The sequence below is a fragment of the Bufo bufo genome, chromosome 5 (assembly GCF_905171765.1).
Source record: "Bufo bufo chromosome 5, aBufBuf1.1, whole genome shotgun sequence".
Classification (NCBI taxonomy): Eukaryota; Metazoa; Chordata; class Amphibia; order Anura; family Bufonidae; genus Bufo; species Bufo bufo.
The window spans coordinates 251,546,066-251,560,470 of NC_053393.1; the positions used below are offsets into that span (position 1 = coordinate 251,546,066).

At 45.0% G+C, this 14,405-nt stretch overlaps 1 protein-coding gene across 2 annotated transcripts in view; it reads left to right on the forward strand.

The window, feature by feature from the left end:
* The window catches only part of PKD1L1 (polycystin 1 like 1, transient receptor potential channel interacting), a 492,422-nt gene that overhangs the window by 156,750 nt on the left and 321,267 nt on the right, over window positions 1-14,405 (forward strand). For both annotated transcript variants that reach the window (XM_040432599.1, XM_040432598.1), the window contains exons 20-22: window positions 12,527-12,733; window positions 12,901-13,082; window positions 13,490-13,714. In XM_040432599.1, coding sequence (XP_040288533.1) covers window positions 12,527-12,733; window positions 12,901-13,082; window positions 13,490-13,714 — 614 coding nt within the window. The remainder of the gene's footprint in view (window positions 1-12,526; window positions 12,734-12,900; window positions 13,083-13,489; window positions 13,715-14,405) is intronic.

Genomic DNA, 14,405 nt, shown 5'->3' on the forward strand with positions numbered 1-14,405 from the left:
GGCGTGGCAGTGAAAATGTCATCACACCTGGCTATGTCAAAGTGCGGAGCCTTTAGGAGTAATCATAACGTCCCATTTGCATATACTAAAACATCATTTTTCTCAGCAATGCAGGCACATATGAACATGTGACCAACATAGATGTCATCAGCTGCCAAGCAAACATGGACCAGGTCAGCCCTTTAATTGTGCAAGCGTATGAGGGAGTCCTCAAGGATAGCTGAAAGCGTAGAGAGCATTTTACAGTCAGCTATCTAAAAAATATGGACTTCAGTGGGGGGGGGGGGGGGGGAACCCAGGACTAAATTGCCTAGGGTAGCATAAAATCTAAATACGACCCTGGCTCCAGCAGCAAAATGTAGTGTCAGACATCACACTGCTAATGTGAAGGGGGGACAATATCTGGGCATAGCTACTGTGAAGGGGGCACATATCTGGACAGAACTACTGCGAGGGGCAAATATCTGGACATAACTACTGTTAGAGGCACATATCTGGGCATAGCTACTGTGAAGTGGGCACATATCTGGGCAATAACTACTGTAAAGGGGCACATATCTGGACATAACTACTGTTAGAGGCACATATCTGGGCATAACTACTGTGAAGTGGGCACATATCTGGTCATAACTACTGTAAAGGGGGCACATATCTGGGCATAGCTACTGTGAAGGGGGCACATATCTGGACAGAACTACTGCGAGGGGCAAATATCTGGACATAACTACTGTTAGAGGCACATATCTGGGCATAGCTACTGTGAAGTGGGCACATATCTGGGCAATAACTACTGTAAAGGGGCACATATCTGGACATAACTACTGTTAGAGGCACATATCTGGTCATTACTGTAAAGGGGGCACATATCCGGGCATAACTATTGTGAAGGGGGCACATATCTGGACATAACTACTGTTAGAGGCACATATCTGGCCATAACTACTGTGAAGGGGGCACATATCTGGGCAATAACTACTGTAAAGGGGCACATATCTGGACATAACTACTGTTAGAGGCACATATCTGGTCATAACTACTGTAAAGGGGGCACATATCCGGGCATAACTATTGTGAAGGGGGCACATATCTGGACATAACTACTGTTAGAGGCACATATCTGGCCATAACTACTGTGAAGGGGGCACATATCTGGACATAACTATTGTGAAGGGGCAGATATCTGGCATAGCTACTGTGAGGGGGCACATATCTGGACATAACTACTGTGAGGGGGCACATATCTGGCCATAACTACTGTGAAGGGGGCACATATCTGGCCATAACTACTGTGAAGGGGGCACATATATGGGCATAGCTACTGTGAAGGGGGCACATATCTGGCATAGCTACTGGGAGGGGGCACATATCTGGACATAACTACTGTGAAGGGGGCACATATCTGGACATAACTATTGTGAAGGGGGCAGATATCTGGCATAGCTACTGTGAGGGGGCACATATCTGGACATAACTACTGTGAGGGGGCACATATCTGGCCATAACTACTGTGAAGGGGGCACATATCTGGCCATAGCTACTGTGAAGGGGGCACATATCTGGCCATAGCTACTGTGAAGGGGGCACATATCTGGCCATAGCTACTGTGAAGGGGGAACATATCTGGCATAACTTCTGTGAAGGGGCAATATCTGGGCATAACTACTTTGAACGGGCAATATCTGGGCACAACTACTTTGAAGTGGCACATATCTGGGCATAGCTACTGTGAAGGGGCACATATCTGGGTATAAGTGCAATGAAGGGGGCACATATCTGGACATAACTACTGTGAGGGGGCACATATCTGGGCATAACTACTGTGAAGGGGGCACATATATGGGCATAACTACTGTGAAGGGGGCACATATATGGGCATAGCTACTGTGAGGGGGCACATATCTGGGCATAGCTACTGTGAAGGGGGCACATATCTGGCCATAGCTACTGTGAAGGGGCACATATCTGGCCATAGCTACTGTGAAGGGGCACATATCTGGGTATAAGTGCTATGAAGGGGGCACATATCGGGACATAACTACTGTGAGGGGGCACATATCTGGGCATAACTACTGTGAAGGGGGCACATATATGGGCATAGCTACTGTGAAGGGGCACATATCTGGCATAGCTACTGGGAGGGGGCACATATCTGGACATAACTACTGTGAAGGGCCAATATCTGGGCATAACTACTGTGAAGTGGCACATATCTGGGCATAACTACTGTGAAGGGGCACATATCTGGGTATAAGTGCTATGAAGGGGGCACATATCTGGGCATAACTGGTGTGAAGGGGCACATCTGGGTATAGCTACTGTGAAGGAGGCAGAGTGAGGGCATTACTACTATGTGCTGGTACAAAGAGGGAATAATTACTATGTGGGGGCATTAAGGGGACTGGGTGTTTGTTGTTATGCTTTGGGCGGAGTAAGAGGAGTGGCCTAGTATGAAAAAAAAAATGTACTGTACATACTGTTAACATATTGACCCATATTCACATGTTTTGATGTTTTGTATTTGCACGTAGTAGTTTATATTAGTATGTGTGGTTGGGAGGGGGCGGTACATGCACAGGGGCCCTCTGCTTTCTGTGTCCGCCCCTGAATATATTAGATCAATATCAGATTGTACCTGACCAGAGGAGAATAGAGGATTGTATACCTGGTGGGGAGATAATGGCTTTGGAATAATAGTGGAATCCAAACGTGGCATGGCATTTGGTCACGAATATATATTTTCTGGGACAGGTGTATGCTACCACTATACAAGCACCAATATAGCTAATAATCATAGAGTGATCATATATTTGTCAGTTATTCACATTGCAGGCATTTATGGCATATTAATAGAAGTGAATGAATAAAGCTGTGTATATAGAGTACTTTACTCTTCACTCCTCTAAAAGTATTTACAATAATACGGAGGCTGGAAGTGGCCAATGTTCAGCTCTGTGTATAGTGTGTCATCAGTAGTGTTGGGCGCGAATATTCGAAATGCGAATTTTAATCGCGAACATCACCACTTCAAGAATTTGTGAAGATTTAGAATATAGTGCTATATATTCGTATTCACGAATATTCAAATATTTTTTTCATCACTAACCTCCCTTCTTGCTTGTGGGCCAATGAGAAGGCTGCAATGTCTTTGTCTGAGCATAGCAACATCCCTAGCAACCAATAGGAAAGTTGCCTACCCCTTACTATATAAGAACCTCCCCAGCAGCCATTTTTACTGTTTAATTACATTAGATAGTTAGTTAGCTTATATATATAATACAGATAGTGGGAGATAGTCAGTGTAGGTTAGGCTACTTTCACACTCACGTTTGGTGCGGATCCGTCATGGATCTGCACAAACGCATCCGTCCCCTATTGACTTACATTGTGTGTCAGGACGGATCCATTTGGCTCAGTTTCGTCAAAGCGGAAAGGAGGCGGAACGGAGTCAAACTGAGCCAAACTGATGAGCGGATCCTTATCCATTCAGAATGCATTAAGGGCCAAACTGATCCATTTTGCAAATTTTTGAACAGGCCCCCCCCCCCCCCCCGAGCAACTTCTATGCAACCCCCTCCTCCCATGTAACCCCCTACTCCTGTGGCCTGTCAAGTACACTATCTCAAATGAGGCCCGGCAACTGCTCCGTCCGTTTCCTACAGTGTCTCTGTATATAATGTAATTTTATAATACTGTTGAGGGGGCCTTGACAATAAAATCTTTTTAGTCTTTCTCCTGGATGGGCCCCTTCTGAGTTGGGGCCGCAAAGCAGCCGCTTCCCCTACCATCCCTATAGCTACGCCTTTGACCAAATCCTACCATTATATACCTGCTGTGCCACTAGCCCCAGAATCAGACCATCATACCTCAAGTCTCATGCAACCTCTCACAGTCATATGTCACCAGTCTCTAGTAAGATGTCTCTCCTGTCCCATCAGCATTATGCCACCCTATCACATTAGCTTCCAACACTTGAGCGCCCCATTACTTGGCAACTCAGCGATGTAGACAGGATCACTGTCTGAGTGAGTGAGGACTTCCAGCTGTGGCTACGTGCCATGGATGTCAGATGTTGGCCTTTTCCACATAGATGTGTGTTGAGTAGATGTTGTGTAGATATTGGAGAAGTGAATGCGACCTTTTTCTTTATGCTGAGCCACAGCTGTTAGTCTGCTGAATCTGGAACATGCACTCAGCATACAGTATACCGGAGAAGAAAAGGATAAGAGAAAAAATGTCATGCCTACTATTCCTCTCAAACATGATAGGGATAAGGGGAGTAGTGGAGATTGCTGCTATGTGCTTTGCCAGGTTAAAAACATCTATTGCTGGAACAAAGGCACATCTTGAAATAAGGTACTATTAGGCCATGTCTTTACTTCAATAGCAATTATCCTTGTGACAGATTTCCTTTAACCACTTCAGCCCCCCTACCTTAAACACCCTTAATGACCAGGCCACTTTTTACACTTCTGACCTACAGTACTTTTACCATTTATTGCTCGGTCATGCAACTTACCACCCAAATGAATTTTACCTCCTTTTCTTCTCACTAATAGAGCTTTCATTTGGTGGTATTTCATTGCTGCTGACATTTTTACTTTTTTGTTATTAATCGAAATTTCACTTTCAGTTGTAAAATTTTGCAAAAAAAACGACATCCATATATACATTTTTCTCTAAATGTATTGTTCTACATGTCTTTGATTAAAAAAAAAATGTTTGGGTAAAAACAAAATGGTTTGGATAAAAGTTATAGCGTTTACAAACTATGGTACAAAAATGTGAATTTCCGCTTTTTGAAGCAGCTCTGACTTTCTGAGCACCTGTCATGTTTCCTGAGGTTCTACAATGCCCAGACAGTAGAAAAACCCCACAAATGACCCCATTTCGGAAAGTAGACACCCTAAGGCAGCGGTTCTCAACCTAGGGGTCGCGACCCCTTTGGGGGTCGATCGGCCCTTTCCGGGGGGTCGCCTGAGGCTTCCTTGTGGGTCCAGGCCTGTCGCTAACAGACAGTCAAAACAAGCAATTGCTTGGGGCCCCGAGCTGGTTGGGGCCCTGAGCTGGCCCGGGGCCAAGCAGAGCCGGTGTTTGTTTTGCGGCTGAGTAACTCAGAAGATCCGATGGTATATTCTAACCCCCCGGCGTTCCCATGGTGACGGGGACGCTTGCCTGGGGGTTAGAATATACCATCGGATCTGAGTTTTACAAGCTCAGTGAGATCGTAAAAACTCAAATCCGATGGTATATTCTAACCCCCAGGCGTTCCCATGGTGACAGGGACGCTTGCCTGGGGGTTAGAATATACAGGGCCACGCCGCTCACAGCAGTATATTTATAAACTAATCAGTAACTACTTTAACTTTAATCATTGCTCATTGCTGAGCTCTTTACTTGGATTATTTGGATATCTTACTTTGTCTTAGCTCCGGTAATAGCAGGCCGTGCGGGGGGCGGCGCTCACTCACTGACGTCACGCGCCTGCTCCTCCCACTAGGCGGCGCAGGCGCGTGACGTCAGTGAGTGAGCGCCGCCCCCCGCACTGCCTGCTATTACCGGAGCTAAGACAAAGTAAGATATCCCATATCCAAATAAATTATAATCCAAGTAAAGAGCTCAGCAATGAGCAATGATTAAAGTTGAAGTAGTTACTGATTAGTTTATAAATATACTGCTGTGAGCGTCGGGGAGGGAGATCTGTGGATGGCACTGTAGGGGGATCTGTGGATGGCAGTGCCATCCACAGATCCACCTACAGTGCAATCCACAGATCCCCCCTCCCCTAAACAGGGCCATCCACAGATCTCCCCCCTAAACAGTGCCATCCACAGATTCCCCCCTAAACAGTGCCATCCACAGATCCCACCCTAAACAGTGCCATCCACAGATCCCCCTCCCCTAAACAGTGCCATCATGGCACTGTTTAGGGGAGGGGGGATCTGTGGATGGCACTGTTTAGGGGGGATCTGTGGATGGCACTGTTTAGGGGGGATCTGTGGATGGCACTGTTTAGGGGGGAGATCTAAGGATGGCACTGTTTAGGGGAGGGGGGATCTGTGGATGGCACTGTTTAGGGGGGGATCTGTGGATAGCACTGTTTAGGGGGGATCTGTGGATGGCACTGATTACGGGGGATCTGTGGATGGCACTGTTTAGGGGGGAGATCTGTGGATGGCACTGTTTAGGGGAGGGGGGATCTGTGGATGGCACTGTTTAGGGGGGGATCTGTGGATGGCACTGTTTAGGGGAGGGGATCTGTGGATGGCACTGTTTAGGGGAGGGGATCTGTGGATGGCACTGTTTAGGGGAGGGGATCTGTGGATGGCACTGTTTAGGGGAGGAGGGATCTGTGGATGGCATTGTTTAGGGGTGAGATCTGTGGATGGCACTGTTTAGGGGGGAGATCTGTGGATGACACTGTTTAGGGGAGGGGGATCTGTGGATGGCACTGTTTAGGGGGGGATCTGTGGATGTCTTTGTGATTAATTACTCTGCTTTAATTATGTTCAATTTGTAGCAATAAAAATACATCCTGCATATCAGATATTTACATTACAATTCATAACAGTAGCAAAATTAGTTATGACGTAGCAAGGAAAAAAATGTAATGGTTGGGGGTCACCACAACATGCGGAACTGTATTAAGGGGTCACGGCTTTAGAAAGGTTGAGAACCACTGCCCTAAGGTATTCGCTGATGGGCATAGTGAGTTCATAGAACTTTTTATTTTTTGTCACAAGTTAGCGGAAAATGATATATTTATTTTTTTTCTTACAAAGTCTCATATTCCACTAACTTGTGACAAAAAATAAAAACGTCCATGAACTCACTATGCCCATAACGAAATACCTTGGGGTGTCTTCTTTCCAAAATGGGGTCACTTGTGGGGTAGTTATACTGCCCTGGCATTTTAGGGGCCCAAATGCGTGCGAAGTAGTTTGAAATCAAAATCTGTAAAAAATGGCCGGTGAAATCCGAAAGGTGCTCTTTGGAATGTGGGCCCCTTTGCCCACCTAGGCTGCAAAAAAAGTCACACATCTGGCATTGCTGTACTCAGGAGAAGATGGGCAATGTGTTTTGGGGTGTCATTTTGCATATACCCATGCTGGGTGAGATAAATATCTCGGTCAAATGCCAACTTTGTATAAAAAAATGGGAAAAGTTGTCTTTTGCCAAGATATTTCTCTCACCCAGCATGGGTATATGTAAAAAGACACCCCAAAACACATTGCCCAACTTCTCCTGAGTACGGGGATACCAGATGTGTGACACTTTTTTGCAGCCTAGGTGGGCAAAGGGGCACACATTCCAAAGAGCACCTTTCGGATTTCACCGGCCATTTTTTACAGATTTTGATTTTAAACCACTTCTCACGCATTCGGCCCCTAAAATGCCAGGGCAGTATAACTACCGCACAAGTGACCCCATTTTGGAAAGAAGACACCCCAAGGTATTTCGTGATGGGCATAGTGAGTTCATGGAAGTTTTTATTTTTTGTCACAAGTTAGTGGAATATGAGACCTTGTAAGGAAAAAATAAATAAAAAATCATCATTTTCCGCTAACTTGTGACAAAAAATAAAAAATTCTGAGAACTCGCCATGCCCCTCACGGAATACCTTGGGGTGTCTTCTTTCCAAAATGGGGTAACTTGTGGGGTAGTTATACTGCCCTGGCATTCTAGGGGCCCTAATGTGTGGTAAGTAGGTAAATGACCTGTGAAATCCGAAAGGTGCTCTTTGGAATGTGGGCCTCTTTGCCCACCTAGGCTGCAAAAAAGTGTCACACATGTGGTATTGCCGTATTCAGGAGAAGTTGGGCGATGTGTTTAGGGGTGTCTTTTTACATATACTCATGCTGGGTGAGAGAAATATCTCGGCAAAAGACAACTTTTCCCATTTTTTATACAAAGTTGGCATTTGACCAAGATATTTATCTCACCCAGCATGGGTATATGTAAAATGACACCCCAAAACACATTGCCCAACTTCTCCTGAGTACGGCGATACCAGATGTGTGACACTTTTTTGCAGCCTAGATGCGCAAAGTGGCCCACATTCCTTTTATGAGGGCATTTTTAGACATTTGGATCCCAGACTTCTTCTCACGCTTTAGGGCCCCTAAAATGCCAGGGCAGTATAAATACCCCACATGTGACCCCATTTTGGAAAGAAGACACCCCAAGGTATTCAATGAGGGGCATGGCGAGTTCATAGAAATTATATTTTTTTTAGGCACAAGTTAGCGGAAATTGATTTATTTCTTTTTTCTCACAAAGTCTCCCTTTCCGCTAACTTGGGACAAAAATTTCAATCTCTCATGGACTCAATATGCCCCTCAGCGAATACCTTGGGGTGTCTTCTTTCCGAAATGGGGTCACATGTGGGGTATTTATACTGCCCTGGCATTCTAGGGGCCCTAAAGCGTGTGAAGAAGTCTGGAATTTAAATGTCAAAAATTTTTTACGCATTTGGATTCCGCAAGGGGTATGGTGAGTTCATGTGAGATTTTATTTTTTGACACAAGTTAGTGGAATATGAGACTTTTTAAGAAAAAATAAATAAAATTTCCGCTAACTTGGGCCAAAAAAATGTCTGAATGGAGCCTTACAGGGGGGTGATCAATGACAGGGGGGTGATCAATGACAGGGTGGTGATCAGGGAGTCTATATGGGGTGATCACCCCCCTGTAAGGCTCCATTCAGACGTCCGTATGTGTTTTGCGGATCCGATCCATGTATCAGTGGATCCGTAAGAATCATACGGACGTCTGAATGGAGCCTTACAAGGGGGTGATCAATGACAGGGGGGTGATCAGGGAGTCTATATGGGGTGATCAACCCCCTGTAAGGCTCCATTCAGTGTCACGGCCACGGTTATGGCCGTGACTCCTTGGGAGCCGCATACTGTTGCCCGCGGTTTTGGGTTGTAGTGTCAACCGCAGCTTGAGGCATAATGTAGTTGGCCTCAGGTGCGGTTGCCGCGGACAACAGCTATGTGTGCGGTTCCCTTGGAGTTATGTGCACGTTTGTAGCACTTTTGTATGTCTGTGTGCACTTTGTTTATGTTTGGTGTGCACTGACATTTTCCCTGCACTGTGGCTGTCCGTGGCAACGTTTGGTTGTATGATGTACATGTGGTGGCAGTGTCCCGGCCTTCGGGCTGACTCCCAGGACACGCTTGCCACCCATGTCGTTGCCTGCGGCAACAGCCACAGTGTGTTTATTGTTTGGACACTTCCCCTTTAAGTTATGTTTTCCCTTCTGTGGTTTTGGAAGGGTTAACTCCCTTTCAGTGTGTGTGAGTCACGGGGTGTGTCTGATTGTTGGGTGTGGCCTCTTGGCCCTATATAGCCTCAGTTGTAGGCAGTAGCCAGAGAGGGTGTTTCAGCCATGCTGGCTGTAGACATCCTCCTGGTTACTTACCAACTGCCAGTGGGGGCCAACCTTCTGGTCATAAGCAATTATATATGTCCTTTGGTGTCTTTTTATGTTTCTTTATTGCACATACGTGTGTTGTATGTTTGTGTGCTGAGTCCTGCTGTCTGTGGGCATTACACCCACATGGGTTCCAGGCTTGGTTGTCTGTGGCAGGTCAGTGTGATGTTTGTGGCAAGTACCTGCCACTGCCATAGGTTGCACTTGTTCTCCCTTCATAGCAGCTTGGCCAGTGAGACTCCTGTTCCTCCGTATCCAGAAGGAACAGGATGTCTTACTTTGACTCCTAGCCTAGGGACCGGCGGAGGGCGAGTAGGGATCCGAGGTTCCTGCGCATGGGTCCTCCTACCTTCAAGGTCGGCCCATGCAGGTAGGAGTTAGGGTCAGGTTAGGGACGCTGTAGGAGGTGACCTGCTCCCTAATCCTGTTTGTCCTGGTCAAGCAGCGACCATCTTCCTTCCGGCACACGGCTGAGGGTTTCCCCCATTCTCAGCCGTGACATTCAGACGTCTGTATGTGTTTTGCGGATCCGATCCATGTATCCGGGATCCGTAAAAAACATACAGACATCTGAATGCAGCCTTACAGGGGGTGATCAATGACAGGGGGGTGATCAGGGAGTCTATATGGGGTGATCACCCCCGTCATTGATCACCCCCCTGTAAGGCTCCATTCAGACGTCCGTATGTGTTTTGCGGATCCGATCCATGTATCAGTGGATCCGTAAAAATCATACGGACGTCTGAATAGAGCCTTACAGGGGGGTGATCAATGACAGGGGGGTGATCAATGACAGGTGGGTGATCAGGGGTGAATATGGGGTTAATAAGTGACAGTAGGGGGGGGTGTAGTGTAGTGTGGTGTTTTGTGCTACTTATTACTGAGCTACCTGTGTCCTCTGGTGGTCGATCCAAACAAAAGGGACCACCAGAGGACCAGGTAGCAGGTATATTAGACGCTGTTATCAAAACAACGTCTAATATACCTGTTAGGGGTTAAAAAAAATCGCATCTCCAGTCTGCCAGCGAACGATCGCCGCTGGCAGGCTGGAGATCCACTCGCTTACCTTCCGATCCTGTGAACGCACGCGCCTGTGTGCGCGCGTTCACAGGAAATCTCGGCTATCGCGAGAGGACGCGTATATGTGTCCACCCAGAAGAGCAGGGCCGCCGCCAGGACGCAATCCTGCGTACGGCGGTCCTGAGGCGGTTAAAGGTGACCTACAGCAGTGAAGATAGATGGCTGGGTTGTTATGGAAACCTGATAAGGGTCATGTGACCAAGCTTCTATTGGCTAATGCATTTTTGGGGAATTTCTCAGGAATGGTACGTCCTAGAGAGCTTAAACCCAATCTAAAATCTTTCCGGACACCTGATTTACCTGTGTGCCAAATTTCGTGAATGTAAATGCGACGGTGCGGATTCCTTTAGCGGACATACAGTACAGACCAAAAGTTTGGGCACACCTTCTCATTCAAAGAGTTTTCTTTATTTTCATGACTATGAAGGCATCAAAACTATGAATTAACACATGTGGAATTATATACATAACAAACAAGTGTGAAACAACTGAAAATATGTCATATTCTAGGTTCTTCAAAGTAGCCACCTTTTGCTTTGATTACTGCTTTGCACACTCTTGGCATTCTCTTGATGAGCTTCAAGAGGTAGTCCCCTGAAATGGTCTTCCAACAGTCTTGAAGGAGTTCCCAGAGATGCTTAGCACTTGTTGGCCCTTTTGCCTTCACTCTGCGGTCCAGCTCATCCCAAACCATCTCGATTGGGTTCAGGTCCGCTGACTGTGGAGGCCAGGTCATCTGGCGCAGCACCCCATCACTCTCCTTCATGGTCAAATAGCCCTTACTTTCAAAGTTTTCCCAATTTTTTGGCTGACTGACTGACCTTCATTTCTTAAAGTAATGATGGCCACTCGTTTTTCTTTACTTAGCTGCTTTTTTCTTGCCATAATACAAATTCTAATAGTCTATTCAGTAGGACTGTGTATCCACCTGACTTCTCCTCAACGCAACTGATGGTCCCAACCCCATTTATAAGGCAAGAAATCCCACTTATTAAACCTGACAGGGCACACCTACTGTATGAAGTGAAAACCATTTCAGGGGACTACCTCTTGAAGCTCATCAAGAGAATGCCAATAGTGTGCAAAGCAGTAATCAAAGCAAAAGGTGGCTACTTTGAAGAACCTAGAATATGACATATTTTCAGTTGTTTCCCACTTGTTTGTTATGTATATAATTCCACATGTGTTAATTCATAGTTTTGATGCCTTCAGTGTGAATCTACAATTTTCATAGTCATGAAAATAAAGAAAACTCTTTGAATGAGAAGATGTGTCCAAACTTTTGGTCTGTACTGTACATACACTCAGCTTTATATATTAGATGAGGTATCTCTATAGCCCCAACATTCTATACAATAATTATACACTAATTGGTGAAAAAAAGTTTAAAAAAATTTGTGTTGTCCCACCTCAAGAACTATCCACAGGAAAGGAGATAAGGATCTGATTAGTGAGGTTCCAATCCTTGGAACCCCCATCAGTCACAAGAATGGGGTCGCATGTGCACTGCCATGACTTGCATTTCTGTGGTACCTCGAGAGGTAACCACACACTGTCTTCGGCAGTCCCATAGAGTTAAATGATGCATTCATGACCATTGCATCATTCATTCTGGAGACTCGGAGATTCCATATGTGTTTATTAGTAGTCTTCCCAGTGTTCGGTGGATAGTTTTTCATGGTGGAACAACCCCTTAAAAACAATGGCAAATATTATTACTTCTGCATTTCTTCCATAATATGAATTAATAGTAATTAATCTCCAACGGATATGTACCCCAGAATTGTGCCTAGAAAGTACAGAGTGGTCCACACAAAACAAAGTATTATATGCTGGAGCAAAATATTAAAAAGTTTTGTGTCAGAATGTGAGGAAACAAAATGTCCTCGAAATCAGCCCTGTTCATCACTAGTGCCTTCTGACTTTTTCTCTGTACTGTATAATTTTGTGAGTATGTGGAAAGTAACAGAATACGTTCTGCACTGAACAAATATCCATTCTACTGTTTTAGATTAGAAGAAACGAAGAACTACATCTTGGAGTGACATTTGAAGCAGGAATACTATGCAATATTTCTCTCGGACTTTATTACCTCTGGTCATTTGTAAAATCCAATGGCGCTGTTATTCCATTAACACCTCATATTGACAACAGAAAGCAAACAATTACATTGCCAGCATTCTCCCTAGATTATGGGAACTACATAGCTCTAGCTCGGGTAAGTACACAATATACCTGCTTAATATTCCACCAGTGACATGAAGCTCCTTTCTGGCTGACTGAATTTAACAGCAGAGCACTTAGTATATAATGCATAAATAACAACCTTAATGTGCAGACATGATGCATTTTATCTATCAAATTAATTGCAGTTTTATCTTTCAGGTTCAAATAGTTGGAACTGTGGTGTACAGCAATTACACAGTGCCAGTGGAAGTTCAACCTAGTGATCCAGTGAGCGTGATTGCAAATGGGCATCATTTTTTCATCGATAAAACCACAGTTAAATATTTCACACTAAATGGGACGCCATCTTTTGATCCAGATAATCCTGGAGCTTACTTAAGGTGAACAAATAAATGCAGTTCTAAATATAGAAAATACCTGGACACTTCATTTATACAATAAGCTCCACATTATGTTTGTTCACAGCCTTAATTTCATTCATACTGTATGTGTTTATATTCTCTTAAGAAGTTTGGACTGTTTTTCTGTACTATTAGTCTACTACTAGTTTGTACTCTACCTCCAAGAACCACATAAACCTGCTAGAAAATCCCAGATGAAATTCATAACTTTAAACACACTCATGTCAAAGAATCAAATGGGGCACTGGAATTTCATGAACTGGAATTCAAAGCTAAAATCCACACCATAAGATTTCACTAAATGAAAAATTGTTAGGTATAAGAGATAAGCCTGAATTTATCATTCATTTTATTTATTTCTGATAAATAAATATTCTTGTTTTCAGGTTCCATTGGGACTGTACTGCAGTGTCTATCCAGGAGCATTTATGCTTTGACTCAAATGTGCCAAATCCTCTTCATGAAAATAATGATTCGGTTATCACCTTCCCTACTGCTCTGCTTAATGACAGATGTGATCAGTTTCACTTCACTTTAACTGTGTCTAATGGAGATCGCAAGTCTTTAAAAGCTGAAACATTTGTATCCATCAGTCCCAACACAAACTTTAGGTAAGTGTAACGGCAATGTGTGGAACCACTGTGTCAACAGATTTGGCTTTGGGCTAATCATAAAGGTGTTATACTGGCAGTCCCCAGGTATTCACCCTTTAACCCCTGTACAGGGATCTGGTCTTTGCAGCAGGGGAACCACCAGACTACTATCTTCTGGAGTACTCACTGTAAGGTTGACAGCTGACCCACCAAGGGGTCAGGCACAATAGTAGTCAAGTTCAGGGCAGGCAGAGCTTATGCAATACGGTCAGTGATCCAAGGAGAGGGCAGGTATCGAAGGGTCAATATGGAGGTCAAGATCAGGTCATGTCAGGCAGCGAAGGGTCAGAATCCAGTAAACAGGCAGAAAGTTGGTACATGGGCAGACAACAGAATAGACATCTTCGCAGCATGCTAGAACGCCCATTGCTCAGGCACTCTCCCACAGAGAAAGGTGCCTTAAGTTTCCCAAGGTTGCTAAGATGCGTGGAAGGCTGGCCCTGGAGCTCGAAGATCGCTGATGCACCCTACGGGCAGACGAGGAAAGGCCTTAATGGCATGTAGAGCCTGTGTAGAGGGACAGAGTGTACCCTGTGGCAAGACCCGCCAGGTAGAAGACAGTAGGAGCGGGTTTGGCCATGAGCTACCACTGTGACAGTAATGCTGATTTTCTTTGTAGACACTGAAGGGGTCATATATACGCCCCTTT